Raw genomic sequence first — 20,780 nt, forward strand, 5'->3', positions numbered from 1 at the left:
TCCAGGTCTTGCTGCAGTCTTTCCCTCCCTACTAGCATGCTCACCTCACCCCAAATTTTGGTATCATCAGCGAATTTGAACAGGTTGCTTTTCACCCCATTGTCCAAATTGCTGATAAAGAGATTGAACAGCACGGGCCCAAGGACCGAGCCCTGGGAGACTCTGCTGCCCACTTCTCCCCAGGTCAAATATGACCTGTCCACCACCACCCTCTGAGTATGACCCTTCAGCCAATCTGCAATCCATCTGATTGTGTAGGCATCAATGCTACAGTCACCTAGTTTTTTAATGAGGATGGGGTGGGAGATGGTGTCAAAGGCCTTGCTGAAGTCCAGAAAGACTACGTCTGTGGCGATACCTGCATCTAATGCTTTTGTGATCTGATCATAAAAGGCAATCAGGTTAATCTGACATGACCTGCCCCTAATGAAACCGTGCTGGTTGCTCTTGAGCATCATCCCTGAAGCCAGCCCATCGCAGATGTGCTTCTTGATGATCTTCTCAAAGAGTTTCCCTAGATTGAGGTAAGACTGACAGGCCTATAGTTGCCCAGGTCCTCCCTCCTCTCTTTTTTAAAGATGGGGACCACGTTGGCTATCTTCCAATCATCTGGCACCTGGCCTGAGCACCATGAGCGCTCGTAAAGCCTTTCCAAAGGCCTTGCAATAACCCCTGCTAGCTCCCTCAACACCCTGGGGTGGAGAGCATCTGGATCCGCTGATTTGAACATGTCCAGCCCCTCCAGAAGCTCTTCCATGTTTCTCACTCTTAACTACAGTCATTTTTGAAATTTTAAACAAAATGCTTTTTTCACCAAATGACATGTATTTGTCAAAACTAAAATGGAGGCCAAAACCCTGTTAGTATCAATGAATCTGTTGACTTGAGTTTTCAAACTACCAAAAGAACCTTTTCCAATATTTTTTAAATAAGGTGATACGGTTTTTGAAATAACATTTTGATTCAAAATGCATTAAATACAGACTAACAACAGCTATACAGGGTGATACTGGGATGCTTCTTTTTAAAATTATCAAAATGAAATGTTTTGATTGAGTTGAACAAGCTTTTACTTTCACTTTGTCAGCTTGTCAACATTTTAGAGGAAATACTATAGCATAGTAACTATTCCACCTACATCCATCCAGCTGTAAAAGGTTAATTTAGCTCAGTTTAGCAGGATCAGATGAAGGAACCTAAGCTCTTTTTTTACATTTACCAATATCTTTACTTCGCTTTCTTCTTCCCAGATGCCTCCCCTGCCCCCTGGCCACACCTCCCACCAAACCAAATGGTGATTAATTTCTATGCTTTAGAAACTTTTGAAAAAGGTCTTAACAGCTGGCCAGACCCTGAGGTGGTGTATATCATTGTCACTTCACTGAAGTTCACAGAGAAACATCAATTTATACCAGCAAAGCATCTAACTCTATGAGTTCAGCACATTCTCAGATTGCCATCAACATATGGTAAATGGAGGGAGTCTGCAAGTGAGGTGAACTGGAAGATGGGTGGAGGTGCTGAGGGAGACACAGTAGAGTCAAACAAGCACGTAGAACTATGTTTCCCACAGTTTTCCTCAGCATGACCCCATTCCCTCAGCATGGCCCCTCACTCCCATCTCACAGCCCCCCACCCTTGTAAACCCATCCATGGATGTTGCAACCTCATGTGGGAACTGCTGATATAAAAGAAGCCAATGTGCTCTCTTCTCTGTATGTACACAGTCAGTCAGAGTTCCTAAAGCCCCAGAATTCATACAGTTAGTGCGGCTTCGAGACCCGTGCTAATTAAAGTGCCCAGAGTGTCATGTGTATCAGCATCCCTGCACTGAAAATTGGTGGCGAGGGTGTTTAACTTTCTTGAGCAAGCTTTAGTTATGGTGCCCCCACTGCCATTTTCAGCATGCAGATGCTGATATGCATGATACTGGAGTCTGCTGGAGCATGATAATTACCACGCTTCAGCAGACTCAATTAATCTAGTCTGCCCCAATGTGCTGTAATTACAGCGCATTGTAGCAGCCTCCCTGCACATGTATAGGAGACCTATGTTCTCATGCATATACAGTGTATTCTTTGATAAGACAGTGATACTTACCCTACTACCACAATTATAAAATCTAGTAAATTCCAGCCATTGCGGAGGTAAGCGTTGGGGTGAAAGAGAAGTCCATATGCTATTACTTTTAAAAATGCTTCCACTGTAAAAATTATGAGAAAGAGATATTCCACTCGTTCCTGGGAAGAAGAAAAGAAAACAAGAAAGACAATGGTTAGTTTGACTGAAAAATATTTGATAAGAATATTACCTTTTTGGCCATTTCTTCCAAGGATTCTCCTGGTCACTCATTTGGAAGCATCTTATCCTGGAATCTTGTTATTTGCCACCATGTTTCTCTGCTCAAAATTGCATGGTTCTGTGGCCACCTCGACAGGATAGTAACAGTTTATAGTGGTAGGTATCTGAGTTTGGGGTCCTTGAATTGTCTGAAACTATAAATTACAGAGACAGAATGCCCAACTCAAGTGAGTGAAAGGTGGAACGTATCAGCTGCTATTTCACTCCATGGGATACATTCAGAGATATTTACAGGTTCCCAAGTGAGTGATGTCTAACTCTCTCCCGTCTCTGGAGGGGGAATGATACTGAATGATCATATGCACACACACAAATCCTCTCCTGGAGCTGCAAAACCCTTTGTGAATAATATTTAGTAATACTGTTATGCTCCTGTGAAAAGTGGATGGTAGAATAAGAGCAGACCCTTGGCAAGATAATGTACAAATTTTGCTTAAGAAATTCACATTTAAAAATTCAGACTCTCACGAGAAATACACTAATAAACATTTGGCTCAGTTAGATCCAAATTGATCCAGTAAAACAATTGCTAGTCACTGCTCTGTTTTATATGCCAGTTCTAGCATAACTCTCTCTGAATGCTTCACTGAATGCATGCACTACAGCTTCTCTGTGGAAAAACAATGTGAGGACACGAGGATTACAAAAAGCCATTCCATCATCTGACCCGGACATATTCCTGAACTTCTGAGATTAGCATTCAGCTCTACTTTGCTCCTAGTAACACACTGGTTAACAAAGTCCTCAATGCTCTAGCAGATATTCAAGAAATATGTTATCCAGTTCATCTGCACATTTCTTTTAACCTATTAGGCATGCCTGAGAAACCATGTCTTATAGTAGCAGACAAGCATTCATTTTTTAAAAAACACTAGTTTTCCATGAGATAATGCTATCTCAGTATTAGCAATATTCACTGTGTTTAGTTTCAGCTTAGCATGACTCACACTGAACAAATGTAACTGAATTGCCTGTCCCTATCTCCTGTAAGGGGAGGTAACCTGCTGTTTCATTCAGGTTTAAAGTCACAGTGGTTTAGCTCAGGTTATATTACTAGAGATGTGAACAGATGAAACAATTACATTGGTTTAGTTATCTCATGCTGTGAAGCAGTAAGTTCCCCCTTCATTTTAAAATGTTATATATATCATTACATCTATCCACAGCCTCTGTTATCTGATCCAGTTGTAAAACTTCAGAACATGACCGCATTAAAAAGGTCATCACTACCTTTCCCACATAGAGATATCCAAAATACTAAAGACTTCCCTTTCTCAGGGCCTAGAATAGGAAATAATAGTTACAGGTGTTGGTAATCATTTATTTTTGAATGGTCTAGCCATTTCTACTGCCAGTTTCAGATTACTGCATTACTTGAAAGAATTAGTAGAGTTACACAGCCAACAGCCTGGCTACACAAAAAGGGTTCTAAAATGGTAAATGGCTTGCTGATTCCTGAAATGGGCTCATTTAATGCCCCTTCTTTTCCCACAACTCCCTAAAGCTGAATGGGTACTTGATGCACAAATAACAGTAAAACAAATACTGACAATTAAGCTCTAATCACACATCTGTAAAGTAAGTGAAGCTGCCAGGGGACCTCTTTAAAAAAAAAAATCAATGTGGGACGGGAAGTATTTGTGAAGCACCCTTTTTGATTGCCATACACCTTTGTGCTGCCACATGCCTTTATCAGCATGGCACAAGGTCAGGCTACAACCTGCTCAGCAGGCAGATAGCCTGTGTTAACTCTGCAGCGAGGAGACAATGCACTAGCTTTGAAAGGACAAGGTAAAGCCTGTGTGAGTGCAAGAGGAAGACAGAAATAAGCTCTGTGGGGGAAGAACGTGCTGAGAATTGGGGATGATGGTTATGCTGCAGTTGAGACTGAAATGGCCCTACCAGGGATGAATGAACATCTTTAAAACAACAACCCACTAATGGAAGGGCCCATCTTTATCTCACTAAAAGGGTTTCCATTGTCATGAGCAGACCCTGAGTAGATTCATAGATTGTAAGGCTGGAAGAGACCTCAGAAGATCATCGGGTCCAGCCCCCTGCACCAGGCAGGAAAGACAGCTGAGTGTCCGTCTAGTCTCCTCTTGAAGATTTCCAGAGTAGGCAATTGCACCACCTCTGGAGGGAGCTTCTTCCGCAGTCTGGACACCCTGGCTGTGAAGAAGTTTTTCATAATGTTGAGCCTGAAACGGTCTTCCAGGAGTTTGTGGCTATTACTCCTGGTTTTCCCCCCTTTTGTTATTGAGACCATACTTGAAACCATACTCCTCTTGAGTTCTCTCACGATACATGCAAACAGAGCCCAATTATTTCTGCCCTACTCCTTAAACTTGGGCCTCCGATGATTATTTAGCAACTGACATTGTGTGACAGACAATCATCTCCTCATCTCACACTAAGGCTAGGGACAGAAATTACATATAAACCAGTATAAGTGATCAGAAGCTGGTTCAAATCTGTAGCACAACAGAAGTTCAGTGCACATAAACCGCTTTCAAAATGGCCAAAACCGGTTTAAGATAAACTTGAATGGATGTAGTATGAGACTTAAATGATTTAGGTTTAATTAGTGTATTGGCCTTCTGTCTCAGATCCCTTCCAGATTCAAGCAAACACTCAGTCCCCCAGAATCCCATGAAGCTTTGCCCCTCCCCTGTAATTCAAGCCCCCACCCCTCCCTTCCTGGGTGGGCAGGCTAGCCTTGGCCCAAGCTGCCTGCTTCAGCTGAGTAGGGAGGTATGCTCTAGTACCACCCCCATCCCCCCCACCAGCTTCTGCCCTGGGCCACTGCAGGCATGGGGCTGCATTTTCAGAATAAAAAATGAATATCTGTTCACTTGCTTATCAGTTCAATCTATGTACCTTAGACTAACCTGCAAAGACTGAACTGATTCATCCTTGGGCTTTTTGACTGTCTGTATTTAATATATGTGAACACTTTGTTGACAGTCTTTGGCTGTGTGTAGATGAAACGAGGGGCATGTGTGCACAACACTTTAAAAGTGGGTTAAATGCTTTTGCACCACTTTAATGAGGTTGGTGTTTGCATGCATTGGTGGTGTACCAGCCGCTGTAGCAAATTCAGCAGCATAATGTGCCTTAAATGACTTGGGGCACAGCAAACTAAAAGTCCTCTTCCTCCGACGAGCAGTGCAGGGGCTCTGCAGGTAGCCCATGAAGGCAGCCTGGCAGCAGCCTGGGAAGGCAGTCTCCACCCAAAATCTTTTTTTTTCTTCCCCCTACAGCCTGCTTGCCTGCCGGAGCTGCACAGGGGCCTGGGGCTTCCCTCCATGGCTGTGGTGACCCAGGGACCACACAAGCTGAAGCCCTGTGGGCAGGCGCCACTGCCACGGAGGGAAGCACCAGCCCCCTCCCCTGCAGCCCAGGGACCGCTCCACCCGCCAGCAGCTCACTCTTCCCTCCCTACCACTGGAGAGGCAAGTAAGCTCAGGCACGTGCACAACATGGGGGTTAAAAGGGCCCTAAATTGTAGCAATGTTTTTAAAAACCCACCGCTTCAATTTAGGGCCCCCATTTTGTCTACACACACCCTTAGAGGAGAAATGAAACTAGTTTTTTTTCCTCCAGGACAAAGTTAAAGCAGAGTGACAAAAAGTAATATGCATCTGTAAACTTTGAGGCTGACCCTTAAACGTTCATTGTAAACACTCTTCAATGAGCTCTGGATCAAACCTCTGAGCCACTGTTGCCAACACTGTTTCTGGTCTGACTGTGACTGAACACCTTCACTAAAACTGCTGGGCCAAAAATTTCTGCCGGAAAAAAAAAATTTAAATCCATACCTTATAGATTCTCTCCCCTCCTCCCCCAACAAAAACAAAGCAAAACAAAACTGCAACAAAGTACTGTGGGAAATTCTGGAACAAATCACTTTTTTGTTTTTATAGTCAGCTCCACAGCCAAAATTTAAGTAGCTAAAAACTTCCATTTGGTTGAGTTAAGGAGCCTCACATTTTTGTCTCCTAAAGATGCCTATGGACTTACAGACTCCTGTTTTGTTATTGTAATACTGCTGTTTGTTGAACCCTGTTACTGAGGTAAAAATCTGCCAAAATATTTCTCATATATACTGCAAGCTGCTTCAGTAAAGTCTTTACAGTGTTCTAGTTAAGGCTGAAAGAGTCATAAAAAACAAAACACTGTAAAAGCCTCTGCAATGAACATAAGATACTGAACATTGTTGAGCAGGAGAGAGAGAGATTTTATGACCCTCTCCATTTAAACTGATGATTTTAGGAACTAAAACCAAAGAAAAATATTGCCCGGTTTCAACACTGCAGCTACTTTGAGACTATTTCAGGAAGCTGTTCTTTGTTTATAATGTCTGCTTGGAACTAAGCAGGATTTTTTTTTAGAAAAACAACATTGATTTGTGTTCCCTTCTCCCTAAGCCATAAAACTCAGCAGCTTTCCACTAAATAGGTGACAATATTTAGGGATCAGGAGACATGACTGGAAATTGGGATACCCGGACCTCAATCCCAACTCCAATGATGTCTTGCTGCGCAGGTGTATGGAGGACACTTAATAATTAGGTTTTTCCAAATTGTTAAATGGGGAGAGTACTTAGTGCATTTGACAGTCATAGGGTCATTGTGGAGCTTAATTATTGCTGAAAAAGTGAATGACTATTTAAGGATGAATTAACTTGGTTTGCAGGTTTAATTGCTTTTACTAGACAAGTTTCCACATTTTAGGTGCTCATTTGACTCTTAACTTTGGTCTAACAATTGGAGCTGTTTAAGGCCAAATTAACCCCTGGTGCTCCAGGCTCTCCATGTAGCTTGGTAAGACACAAATCTCCATTTCCATTCTGTTGGAAATTAGAGAGTCAGAGAAAAAATGCTGCTCCTGGAAGGTCTCTGCTCACAGGAGTGCTGCAACTGCCATCCCATAGGAGTGAATGCCTTTTTCAGCTCAGGTGCCCTCTTGGTTAGAAGGGGGAGTAAACCACCTCCTCCTGAGCATGTCTACATGTGCAATTAATGAGCATGAACAAACTCCAGAGCTTATTGCTCTGGAATTTTTTGCTCCCAGGCATGCAGTTTGAATGTGTGCCTGGGAGCAAAAAACTCTGGAGGATATTGCTCTGGAGCTTTTCATGCTCACCAGATTGAGCCTGGTCAGAGAAGCCCCAGCTGGCAGCAGCCCAGGGCTGCTCTGACCAGACTCAACATGCTATGGAGGGGCTGGCTGGGGCACCAGGGTGCTTTAGTGTGGAGCTAGCCGGCAGGCAGCCCCTGCACTGAAGCACCTTTGTGCCCCAACTAGATGGGCAGTGTCTACATGTGCATTGCTGTGCATGAAAAAACTCTGGAGCAGACTAGTATTTCTATCTACAAGTACTGCCCTGCTCCAGAATTTATTAGTTTCATGCACCCTAATAAGGATGCACGTGTAGACATTTATTACAGAGATAATTAGGCAGATCCACAGTAAAAATCTCACGTAGATGCAACCCCCGTCATCTTAGAGGTGAATCCAGTCCAAAGAGTTAGGACAAAACATGATGACAGACTGAGAGTTAAGTTGAGAAATAGTAAAGGCAAAGGAGAAAAGAGTCTGCATACTTTCAGCTGCCATTTGGAAATTGATTCTGTAGCTACAAGGCTGAGATGAAGGAAGGATGTTGCAGATGGCAGGAACTACACAACAGAAGGCTCTTGCTTGAATAGCAATAGCAGCAAGATTATGTACAGAGAAACCAAAGGCTAGTACAAATAAGTTTATGGAGCAGGGAAGGATGAAACCTTACGTTGGCTGGAACAAGTCGTTGGAGTGTATACAAGTTTTCTATGGCTGTCTTTAGTGCCATTTATTGCAGTTACTGCACACAAGCATCAGCCACAGTAGCTGATAGTTTAGCCAGAGCTAACATTACTGAGAAATAGAGTGTATATTTTATTCTTAACAAAGAAACAGTCACCTGTTATTGACACACTAACATATCTAACCAAAGAATTTTGCAATGATGGTATTATTAACACAAGACACTAATCCCATTTTTCATTGTTGAAGTACATTTTCTCCAATTCCTACTGAGGTTATAGGGTAATGGAGGCAATTTTAAAAGAGCAGGTATGTACAAGCAATTCTGTGAACTGGGGAAAAAACTCTATGTTGCTGGGAGCCAAGTTATTGATGCAGCACTTACTAGTGAGGTCTGATCAGAACTGTTCTAGAGGATTCACTGCTATTTTTCCCTCTTCCTTTTCCAACAATGTCCTCCCTATGTTCTCCCTCCTGTCTTGCAGCATTACTAGATTTTACTATATTGATTGTGGTAGTTACTAGCAGCTCCAATCAGGATCAGGTTCTACTGTAGTGCTACCATACAGTTTTCATGTCAATAGTTTACCATCACAAATATAAACATTACAAAGATTGCCCAACTTTTTATATTTTTCCCCTGGACATCAGTTTAGACCTCTGCTATAGCTTTGCAAAAAAATATTCCTTGTACAAGGGTAACACGTTATAGAGTAGGTCCTATATAGTAAAGAACTTTCAAAACCTGCCATTTTAACCTTAGAGGAGGTTTCAGTTATATCCACATTACTATTCCCTTGTCCTTCCCTAAATATACAAAGGGATGTGTTTTGACCAATGAAAATATTCACTTAGTTATCTTAAAGCAAACAGCAGCCTTGTAAGGGTCAATGCTGGGCAGAATGTTGAGGCACTCATTTATACACAGATTCAGAAAGTTACAAGGCTGAGAGCATGTGCTCCATCTAGTAAGAAAAAAAAAAGCCTTTTTCTGGCTGGAAATGAAGAGGCTAAAATGCAGTGTTGGAAAAGGAGGACTAGGAAACTGTGGGTGAAAGTAACTGTTTTTGGATTATAAATTATCGTCAGATCTGAAGCCTGGATATCCTTGCTGTGTGAATGTGCTTATCTGAAGCTGCAGTTAGCATTAATAACTTTGACCTTTGATGCTGCAGAACCACATGTGTGCACTTAAAGGATCAATTCAATAAAGCAGATGTTAAAGACAGAATTGTTGACATTGGGTTACTTCCAAACTGTACTATGTTGCTAAGGAGACATTTTCCATTAAGTATACATGCATACAGCTGACAGGCACCTGAGAGAATAAAACCCTACAAAGAACTGTTTTTTTTCCTTCTCATGTAACATTTTAACTATAGAAACAGTGACCCTTTCTCTTTATTCGGTACAGAGAAAATTCATAAAATGGTAAGTTGTTGAATACTACTCCATGCCATTCATAGTTGTCTCATCCTAAAACAGGACACAATGTACCTTCTACTTCTCCCAGTTCTTTGAACAAGAAAAAAAATCAAGCACAAGAACATTAGCTAATTTTATTTTCCCTATAAAGGTGAAATATGCACAGATAAGGAGGACGATGAGCAGCTCGCAACAAACCATGGCTAACAATGTTGTTGAAACAGGAGAGATCAAAATGAATTGGTAAAGGCTGGCTTTTCAAAGGTGCTCAGCGTTAGCCTAACTGTTGGCATCAGTAAGTGCACAGCTGGAGTAACATGGAGCACTTCTGAAAATCCCTTCCTAAGTAATAAGTGCCTGATCCTACAGTTCCCCATTCCAAAGAGATGATATGTGTAGCAGATCATTCAAAGTGTTTAGAAACAGAGGTTAAACAAATCAGAGTAGAAGGGTAAGACAGGCAGGTGTGTTCCATATGGAGACTGCCCTAGCTAGTGTTTCCAAATGGTAAGCATGATTATGTTTAATCATTTCTTTTGGTTTTCAGAGGGACTTGAGTTCCTAATTCCCTATGGAACTCTTGAAAATTAAACTCATAAACGAAAGCCAAGCTGGTGTCATTTTACCTCCAGTTTGCACTGGGATAAATGATGCTATGTGGTGCAGGGCCACAGAGAGACAGGCCCAAGCCATTTGGTGTGACATTTATCAAGGGGGTTTTAAATCTGGAAGGGGAACCCGTGTCAATTTTGTTCAGATTTTATAAATCTAAATGACCATCCACAGACTCTAATGGCCCTTCCTGGCAGACAGTACACTTCAGACATGATTAACTAGTTAATTGCATATTAAGTAGTAACCTAGACACATGTTCAAACAATTAATGGCAAGCTAAAACAAGGAATAAAATCCACAAAATGTAATATGTTATATACCTTCGTGGCCTGTTTGCGCTGTGCCTTAAACAAAATTTGTGGTTGCTTCCAGTCTTGGGAGTGCACTGGAGCCTTTCAAGACTCTGGCCCACTCTGGAGGCTGGGAGTACCAGTCAGTTGATTGGTGCTCCCAGCTGTGAGAGCACATGGGAGACAAATGCCCTGATGTGCCCTTATGGCTGGGATCTCCCAATGTTCCTATGGCTCTGACCAGTGCTCCAAGCTATGGGAGCACCAATCCCCCCAGTTTGCTACTTGCCATGATCTTGGGCTTCCTCTGCATTAGCAATAGCCGCTGACTGGAATCTTGGGTGGATATACATTTAAGAGTGTTATGTATAACTTGTTACATTTGCCCACGGATTGCAGGAGAGAGCAGCAGAACAGTAGGCAGGTACTGCTCTCTGGCTAAATAAGGTTTATCATTCTGTAAGCTTAACTCCTTTATCTTGTGAGAACAACAGATGGTACCAAGTGGGATGCAAATAAAGACAAAAATGGAGCATCTCAGAATTCCAGGAGAGTTAGAGCTGTCTAGCAATGCAGCAGAAAACTGGAAGAAATTTAAGCAGAGCTTCACTATATATGTGATGGCCAGTGGAGCTACAAAGAAGGAAGACTCATTCAAGGTACCTATTTTTTTTAAATATAGCAGGCCCAGAAGCTCCATCTCTTTATAATAGCCTATAAGCAGAAGCAGAACAGAAAAACCATGGCACAGTAATAAAAAAGGTTGAGGAATATTGTACAGTCAATCAAAATGAAACCCTTGAACAGTATAATTTCTACATGAGACAGCAGAAAGAATGTGAGACAATAGAGGAGTCTGTCAGAGACCTCAGACTGGTAAGCCAGACATGCAACTTTGAAGACCTAAAAGAGTTCATGATCAGAGACCAAATAGTATTGGGTATAAGGGATAAAAGTCTCAGGAAAAGACTGCTCGAGGATCCTGAGCTTAATTTGGAAAAGGCAGTTAGAATGTGCCAAGTGGCTGAGATAACAAATGCCAGGCTGCAGAAGCTGGAGAAAAAGAAAAAAACCAGAACAAGCTGAACTAGACAGGATTACAAGACTGCAAAAACCGATGGTGACACACAGACTATACAGAAAGGAAGACCTTACTATAAAGCAAGCAAGAGAAAGCCAAAGAAAATTGCTTGAACAGTGGTCAGCTGCAGATGCTGTGGGGGTTGCTACAAACCCATGCAGTGCTCTGCCTTTGGTAAGTGCTACAACAAATGCAAAAGATTCAAACACTTTGGAAGAGTTTGCAGAAAGGAGAAGGATGCACCCCACAAAAAACAGCAGGTGCATGCTCTATGCAATGAGGAAAAGGAAGAATTCATTATTGGCATAATGCAAGAAGTTAATTCTTCTGAGGATTGGACAATCATCCTGGACACCAATGGACTAATGGTAATTTTTAAAATAGATACAAGGGCACAGGTCAATGTAATACAAGAATACATTAGTCAAAAAATGAAAACTAACCCTGTCCACGATACAAAAGTGAGACTTAGAGTGTATAAAGAGAACAGGACTGCAACCAAGGGTGTTTGTGCATTGCATGTTAGACACAAAGGTAATATAGTAAAAATTCAGTTTGTAACAGTCCCAGGAAAGCTAGTGCCAATTACTGGGTTGCGAACATGTAAAACTGTAGGTCTGATTAGGAGAATGGATGCCATTAAGGGGCTAGAAAGCAAGAACATAGAAGAGTTTTGTGATGTGTTTCAAGGCATAGGGAAACTGTCAACTGAGTACCAGATAGAATTAACAGAACCAAATACTCCCTCCATATGTGCTCCAAGAAATATTCCCCTTGTACTAAGGGAGAAACTGAAAAAAGAATTAGATAGATTGGTTAACAGAGACATAGTAGAAAAAGTAGGGCAACCAACTGCTTGGGTTCATTTGTGGATCACAATAGAAAAAAAGATGGATCCTTGAGATGGTGTCTGGATTCTAAGCAAATGAACAGGTACATCAAAAGGGAGCATTTTCCAATTCCTACCAGGGAAGAGGTTTTTGGCAACATGGCAGAAGCTAAATATTTCTTCACTTCGGATGCCTCTTTTGGGTTTTAGCAAGTTCTCCTAGAAAAGAATAGCACTAGATTTTAATACCTTTAATACACCCTTTGGAAGGTATTGCTTTCGTAGGCTTTCTTTTGGGCTGCATTCTGCATCTGAAGTATTTCACATAAAAGTGCAACAAATTTTTAAAGGTCTTGATGGAACTATGGTTTATATTGATGATGTATTAGTTTGGGGAAATACTGTGGAAGAACATGACTTGAAGCTAAGAAAAAGCTGGCAGAGCAGGTTTGAAACTGAACAAACAAAAATGCAAATTCAAGGTCAAAGAAATAACATATCTGGGAGAAAAGCTCTCTAAGAAAAGGGTGCAAATTGATCCTGCAAGTGTTAAAGCCATTACAAACATGCCACCCCCAACAGATAAGGGAGTGCAAAGATTACTGGAAATGATTAATTTTGCTGGGAAATATCTACCTAACTTAGCAGAGCAGACCAAACACTTTCAAAAGAATGCTCAGTGGATATGGGAACATAAACATACAGCTGAATTTTAAAACTTGAAGGAAAAAATAATCAAAGCTCCGGTACTAAAATATGATGACCCTAAAAGACCCATTAAATTGTCAACAGATTCTTCAAAAGAAGGCATTGGAGCAACTTTGCTTCAAAAACACAGCAGTAGCATATGCATCTAGGGCACTCTCTAAGTTAGAGTGTCTATATGCAGAAATTGAGAAAGAAAGTTTAGCTCTGGTATATGTCTGTAAGAAATATTATATAGTCCTCTGTGGAAAGCCTGGGGTAGCTGAAACTGATCATAAACCTTTGGTAACTATAGCAAAGAAAGGGTTATCAGACATGCCACCCATATTACAGAGGCTTTTCTTTCAATTGCAAATGTATGATCTAGACATATAGTACCCACCAGGAAAACATTTACTTATTGCAGATACGTTGTCCAGAGCATATGACACAACAGAAAATGACAGAATTCGAGACTCAGACACAGTACATGTTAATGTCATTAAAAGAGTGATTCCTGTCACAGATAACATGTGGGCACAGTTGCAGAAGCTACTGCTCAGGACACCACATTGCGAAAAGTGAAAAGAGCTAGTTGTGCTGGTTGGCCTGGAAAACATATACCTAGCCTCTACTCTCAGTCCAGGGAAGAGCTGTCAGTACGGGAGGGCATTTTGTTCAAGGGCTCACAACTCATTGTTCCAGCAGTGCTAAAGAAAGACATGTTAAACAGAATATATGAGGGGCTTCTGAGCATTGAAAAATGCAAAAAGAGAACAACTTGGCAAGCTGGATATGAGCAGGAGAACAAGCAGGAGGCTGGAGATGAGCCCCTGGAGATGAGCTGGAGACATTTCCCTGCTGTCTCCAACCTCCTGCTTGCTCCCCTGATCATCTCCAGCTTCGGAGGCTGCTGCTACTGCCAGTGAGTGTGGGCGGCCTGGGAGCGTGAGCGGGGAGCTGGGGGAATGAACAGGGAGTTGAGGAAACGAACAGGGGCTGGACAGGGCCTCCCCCATGGTCCCCTCCCCGCTCCTGCAGCACCTCCCAACCCCTACTTACCTGGCACGAAGCCCGGTCCAGGTTCCTGAAGCTTGGACAGCATGCTGCCTGCTCCACAGGAGCAAGCAGTGTGCTTCAGCATTGGGGAAAGAGCCAACCACAGAGATGCTCAGGCTGGCTACCAGAGTCTCTGTGGATGACCGAGCCTCTGGTTGCCTCAGGGCATGTTCCAAGACTGTACCCTGCCCTGCTTTTTCCCCCCGGGTTATTGTTTGACCCTTGGATATCCAGGGGTCTAATTTTGCCCCTGCACTGCAAATTTGCAGCGCAGGAAATTTTTTTTGTTTCCGTATGTCCCTCTTGCAGCATCTCAAAGGGGTTTGACATGCAGCAAGAGGCACGTGTGCGCTTGTCTGGATGCGCTCTGTGATGGTCATAGAGGAACACATAGCTCTGTGGTATCAAGTGGGCATTGACTTATTCACACATGCAGGAGAAAAATTATGTATTAGTGCTGAATTATTATTCTCACTATCCTGAAATTACATTGCTTGAAAGCAGAACAGCAAACCACGTCATAACTCAGGAGGTGCTACTTCACGGTCAGGGCGGCTAGGATCTGGAACCAACTTCCAGGCAAAGTGGTGCTGGCTCCTACCCTGGGGGTCTTTAAGAGGAGTTTAGATGAACACCTTGCTGGGGTTGTTTGACCCCAGTACTCTTTCCTGCCATGGCAGGGGGTCAGATTTGATGATCTGCTCAGGTCCCTTCCGACCCTACCAGCTATGAAACTATGAAACTCGCATCAAATTGATTTTTGCTAGATGTGGGATTCCATAAATTGTGAGAACAGACAACACACCTCATTTCAACTGTCTTGATTTTAAAAAGTTTACAAACAAATATGGATTCTGTCACAACACTTCAAGTCCTAGTTACCAATAATCCAATGGTCTGGTGGAAAATGGAGTACAAATAGCGAGCAAATTATTGAAAAAAGCTACAGATTCACATACTGATGTTTACCTGTCACTCTTAAATTACAGGGAAACACCCATGAAACACGAATTGTCCCAGAAGAAATGCTGTTTAACAGGAAACTCAAAATCAGGTAGCCAAATCTTCTGGATGATGCTCATCAGAATGAAAAGCAAGTTGTGAAAACATTTAAAAATGAGACAAACAAAAAAATGGTACTATGACAGGGGTTCCAGGGAGTTACCGCAACTGCACAACAAAGATATGGTGCTTATCTCAGATGGATGAATATGGAAACAAAAAACACTAGTTTCCCATTAAGTAGCACCCAGATCCTTTAAAGCAGTCTCACCAGAAGGACAGCTGTTAAGAAGGAACAGACGACACTTGCAGCTTGTAAAGGAGAGAAAAAAAGCAGTATCACGAGAGTCACCAAAGGAGACAGAGCAACAAGAAATGACAGAGGGGATTGAAAATGACACAAATAGAGATATCTGAACAAGAAAACCGAACAAGAACTGAACCAATAAGGATTGAGAATGCAGAGAAACTGAGAAGATCATTTAGAGTTAAAAAGCCAACACAAAGACTATGGGTTGAACTAAACTTTTAATGTTAGATATGTTACATGTAAAGGGCAGAGGTGTGTGGATACCTTTAAAGAGTTATGTATAAGTTGTTACATTTGCCCAGGAATTGCAGGAAGGAACAGCAGAACGGTAGGCAGGTACTGCTCTCTGAATAAACAAGCTTAACTCCTTGGTCTTTTGAGAACAACACAGAACTGATCCCTAATCTCACAGTCATGCCTTCTGCCATGCATGTGTGGCATGGCATGAGGTGTGATTGTAAGAATTGTGGATCACATCCAATTTTTCCTTTAACTTAGGGGTGCTCAACTTCTGGCTCAGGAGCCAAATGCAGCCCATGCAGCCATCGCATCCAGCCCATGGGACTCCCCATGGGTCAGGAAAGTTGGCAGCAGAGCAGCAGTGACCATTAATAAAGCAACACGCCTCACTACCGAGTTCCCAAAACCTAAGCCCGCATGGTTGGGGTCTAGCCATGCACCCTACCTGCACAGGGCTGGGCCATACCCCCTTCCCCCTTTGGGGCTGGGTTGGGACCTGGCCATACTCCCTCTCCCATCCCCCCCACAGGGTCCCCTTCCCTCTCCACTGGTTGGTCAAGCTCCTTTCTGCTGCAGGGCTGTGTTGGGGCTGGCCAGCCTCCCTGTCCTCCTCTATGTGACCAGATAGCGCCCACCCGGGTGCTGGATTGGGAGTACTGGCTGGATTTATCCCACAGATGGCCTGGGCACTGCCCATCCGGCCTGCCAGGCAAAAAGGTTGAGCACCACTGCTTTAACTGAATGCCTGCCAAAGACCTAATGAGCCATAGCCTTCCTTGCAAAACACTCAAAGTCTCCACAGTGTTGCACCAGATTCTCCAAACTGTGGATGGCAAGATTTACTTTTGTCCTGCCCACAAATGCATTGATGTATTGTTAAGAGAGCCAGAGTGGTTTACTTATTGCTCAGAAGTGACAACAGGAGCTCCCAGTGTTCACCTATATTTTTCCTCATAGTTCAGGCCCAGAATTTAACAGTCTCCTCACTTGACTTAGTTTTCATCCCTTTGGTTTGATAACTGTGTTTAAAATCATCAGATGGGGATATGTGGCATTCTGGATAGACAAGAGAAGAGAAGAGGCCTCATTGGTTTGATTTCCAGCCTTACAAATAATGTATGATGGGATTATGAGAGGTCCCATCTCACAGAGATAGCTAACCTTGCCTCCCCTCAGAATGCATGTTTCTAAGATGTGCCAGCAACAGTACCTCTAGGGCACCTCTATACATCACCATACAGTGACACTGCTATGGTACTTTAGTCCTTCACAACTGTATGTACCGCATTATGCACATGGCCCATGGTTAGATTTCACAGCTACTTTGCTACGGTGAAGTAGCTGCCAATCATGTGTAGACTCACCTGATTGCTATGTTACTGTAGCATGCCATACAGCGACACTGTGAGTTGCTAGGGTGATGTAAGGCAATATATAGATGCACCCATAATGTAGCTGCTGGGAGAGATATTCTTTACAACATTCAGCAGAAATAAACCCATGAAAAAACAATTAGAAGGAGGCATGAGAGTTGAACAGGGATCTGACTGAGTCTAAGATTTGAGCTCTGGGAATGTCTACATAGGAAGGAATTTTTTCCCATATTTTTCTTTTTGGCTGCTAGTGGTGGAAATTTCATAGGTTCAGCTGATTTTTCATGATTTCTTCTATTTCAAATTAAGATATGACAGCAATGGCTAATCTTTAGATTCTGCCTATGTGTGAACTAGTGCCAGAAAACATCTTTCTCCTGTTTTTTTGGGGGTGACCTGGACCCAAAACTACCAAGAAGGCCAGAATATAGATATTCAAATCTGAGCCACTCTCATAATGCAAACAAATTCAGATTCTAATTCCTGGTTTTGGTCTACTATTTTAAACTAAACCTACCTGCTATTCTGTATTTGTATACCAGTATTAATTTTTCCTTTTCCCTCTCCTTCATTGAAATTCTCCACATTTAGAGGGTTGCTAAGCACATCAGTCCCACACAGAGCCTCAAAATAGGTAGTAAGTTATGCCTAAAGCCTCGAGTTTGCTCTGCGCAGAGGGGTGATGCTCAGTAGGGCGGTGTGAAATTTCGCCGGCTGTTTCGTTTCAACATTGTTTTGACTCGTTTCAAGCTCAAAACAGTGAAATCGAAACAAAACAAAGGGCTTCGAAACAGCCTCAAAATGAAACAAGGGCAGTTGAAATGTTTCAAAAGTTTCAAAACATTCTGAGTTTCAAAGCTGAAGCTGGGCTTGCCTGCAGGAAAACAGAAAGGAGAGGGAGTGGGAAGAGGGGGGAAGGACTGCTTTGATATTGACTGTGACTGTTTGAGATGCTGCTGGTGCTACTGCGCTGCTTACTAAGTTATTACCTGTTGTCATTTAAAGTGATGGGCTGGACTGAGGCTCTAAGGGGGAGGAGACCCCATTGGGGCACACTACTGTGTTGTGTAAAGGCCCCAGCACCAGTGAGGGTCAAAACAGCATCGAAACAGTGAAACAGTTTTGACAACACAAAATGGAACAGTGCTTCGAAATGAAACACTGTCCTGTCAGAACAGAATTGGAAAGGACACAATGCTGTTTTGCACAGCCCTAATGCTCGCCCGAGAGTGGAGCTTTTGGGAGGTTTCTCTTAGCTGGTTTCAGACAAATCAAACTAGTGCGATGCATGCTCCCAAGGTCAGAACAGCCGTTTATAGTGCCATCCTCAATTGTCCACTGTAGCAACCCATGATTAAGGACAGAATACCAGAGGCATCCATTTAAATCAAAGCAGCTTTGATATGACAGCTACATCTACTATATCATCATAGAGCATATCATGTCTCATTCGACTCCCTTAAATGACTCAAATGAGTTAGACATTGGCTGTTCACCATGCTCAGGTGTTTGGAGTCGGTCATTCACTCAAATGAGATATTGGAAGCTACAAGCCATAAAACATCTCAGTACTCCACTTTATTAACAAAGGCTTATTGTTATTATTATTATTATATAAACAATCCCCTCCAGCCTTGCCCTACCGAATATGAAAACATTTTGGTGCCAAACTGCTGAACATTCTCTTGACTGGGTAGAACAATGAATAAACTACACAGAGAATGGAAGTTTTGAAATAAACCTGAAATTACATTGTCTCAAAATATGGTTTCTAGCAATGCTCCTTTGGTGCTTGTCATTTGGGCAAGAGCACACCTGCTCTCGTAAATAAGCTACCTTGATAACAGCACTGCCAATTCACAACTGTATCATTTCTGGTGATACATCGTTCCTTAAAACCTGAGATGTTTTAAGCCCTATCTGATTACATAAAATTTCTGTTTTGTTTTTTTTAATTTAAAGACAAAAAATTCTAAAATGTCATGGCTCTGAAGAAAAGCTCCAAAATGTGAACCCTAAAGGGCCCAACTGCTGAAATCAAAGAAAAATTGCACATTTATTATTTTTAGCCAAGTTCATGAGTTAGGAATCTGGGCCATTATTTTTGAATGCATGAGGTTTATACGTTACTATTATCATATTATGCCCACCCTGTGGTCTTGGCTCCCAAGGCAAATACTCTTTGACTGGACCATGAGCCCAGAAGGGACTGCCTAGGTCAGTTATTTTCAATCAGGCTGCACCGACCCCCCTGGGGTGCCATTAGATCTTTTGAAGGGGGCTGCAAAGTGTGAACATATAAGTGAGGTACGAAGATATAGGCAGATAAGTGCAGGTGCAGTCTTGTCCTTGCCAGGCTGATCCCCGATATCCACTTCCCAGTCCATCTGCAAAGAGGTAAGCACTGTAACAGATAAACTAGCTCTTGAAATTCATTGCCACTTAATGTGCAAAAGTTACGGAGGGACTTCTTGAGTCCAAAAAGTTTGAGGCTGGGAGTGTGGAGGGGTCTAACACTGGAACTGGGAGATGTAGTCTAAGTTAAGACAGACTGGGGTCAAAAGCCAGAGACAGAGATGCACTAAGCCAAGGGTTAACCAGGATCAGAAACCAAAAGCCAGAGCCAAAAGTTTGAACCAGAATCAAATACAGAAAACCAGAATCAGGGGATGCGAAAGGTCCTACTAGAATCGCCAACCAGTTGGAGCCAGGAATCAAAACCAAAGAACTAGAAGGGAAGCACATGGAAGGTCACAAGCAAGAACTTTTGCCTTTGTCTGGACAAGGATGCTATGGGTTGGGACCATGGTTCTGGTCTGGCTTCATTACATATTTAATGCTTCTGTGGACCCTTCTGGACTACAGGATGGGTAACGCCTCCTGTTTGTCTTTGATTATATTTTCTATAGCGCTCAGCTCCCAATTAGAAACTGAAATAAGCCCTTTCGAAAAATCTCGTCAGTGGGATTTTCCAAATATTCAGATTTTCTTAATCCTATCCTGTTCCCTTTAGGATAGCCAGGTAGTACAAGGGTGTGGAAACTCTAAATCTCCTGCTGGGGACATTTTAGGATGGGAGAAATCTCCTGAAGCACAGAGTCAACACATTCATTGGCTATGGCTCTCTTTCAGCTGATAAAGATTTCAGAGATGCACTGGGCATGGGGAGGGACAGATTGGGGACGGGGGGTGTCCAGATAGCAAAGCATTTTGACCATTGCTGGCTTGTCCATGATATCTAGGGGATCATAATCAGCTGACACATTTTAGAGCAGTTATAAATTGCTCTAAACTCTTTCTGGGATGGGCTCAGAATCAAGGAGCCACAATGGACTCCTTGCAAATAAACTGTTTCTAGACCTTAGCTCTAAGCCCCCAGAGCCACAACTGCATTCTCCTACTAGATACCAGGAAGCACACCCTCCTATGTCCATCCCATCTTTAAAGCACTTCACTCACAGGCATTCAATTCTGATCACTCTTGTGTAGGTTATGACATTTTAATTTATGTTTTTAATTTGCTATGATTCTTTTGTAATTGTCTGTGCAGCACAGTGATCTCTGATGGGGTGTTTTATGAATAAAATGAATTTATGACTATTTATAACCTCTCCCTCCTGAAATTTCTAAGAAAATGAAGTGGCCCAAACCTCCATTCTTTCTGTTTTCCGGCTGTGCATCTTTCTTTTTTTCTGATGACCTT

At 42.5% G+C, this 20,780-nt stretch overlaps 1 protein-coding gene across 3 annotated transcripts in view; it reads right to left on the bottom strand.

The window, feature by feature from the left end:
- Positions 1–20,780, bottom strand: part of CACNA1C (calcium voltage-gated channel subunit alpha1 C) — a 651,860-nt gene that overhangs the window by 266,011 nt on the left and 365,069 nt on the right. For all 3 annotated transcript variants that reach the window (XM_019544553.1, XM_019544552.1, XM_019544551.1), the window contains exon 4: positions 2,101–2,240. In XM_019544553.1, the coding sequence (XP_019400098.1) occupies positions 2,101–2,240 (140 nt within the window). The remainder of the gene's footprint in view (positions 1–2,100; positions 2,241–20,780) is intronic.

Source organism: Crocodylus porosus, unplaced genomic scaffold (genome assembly GCF_001723895.1).
Source record: "Crocodylus porosus isolate Cpor-Errol unplaced genomic scaffold, CroPor_comp1, whole genome shotgun sequence".
Classification (NCBI taxonomy): Eukaryota; Metazoa; Chordata; order Crocodylia; family Crocodylidae; genus Crocodylus; species Crocodylus porosus.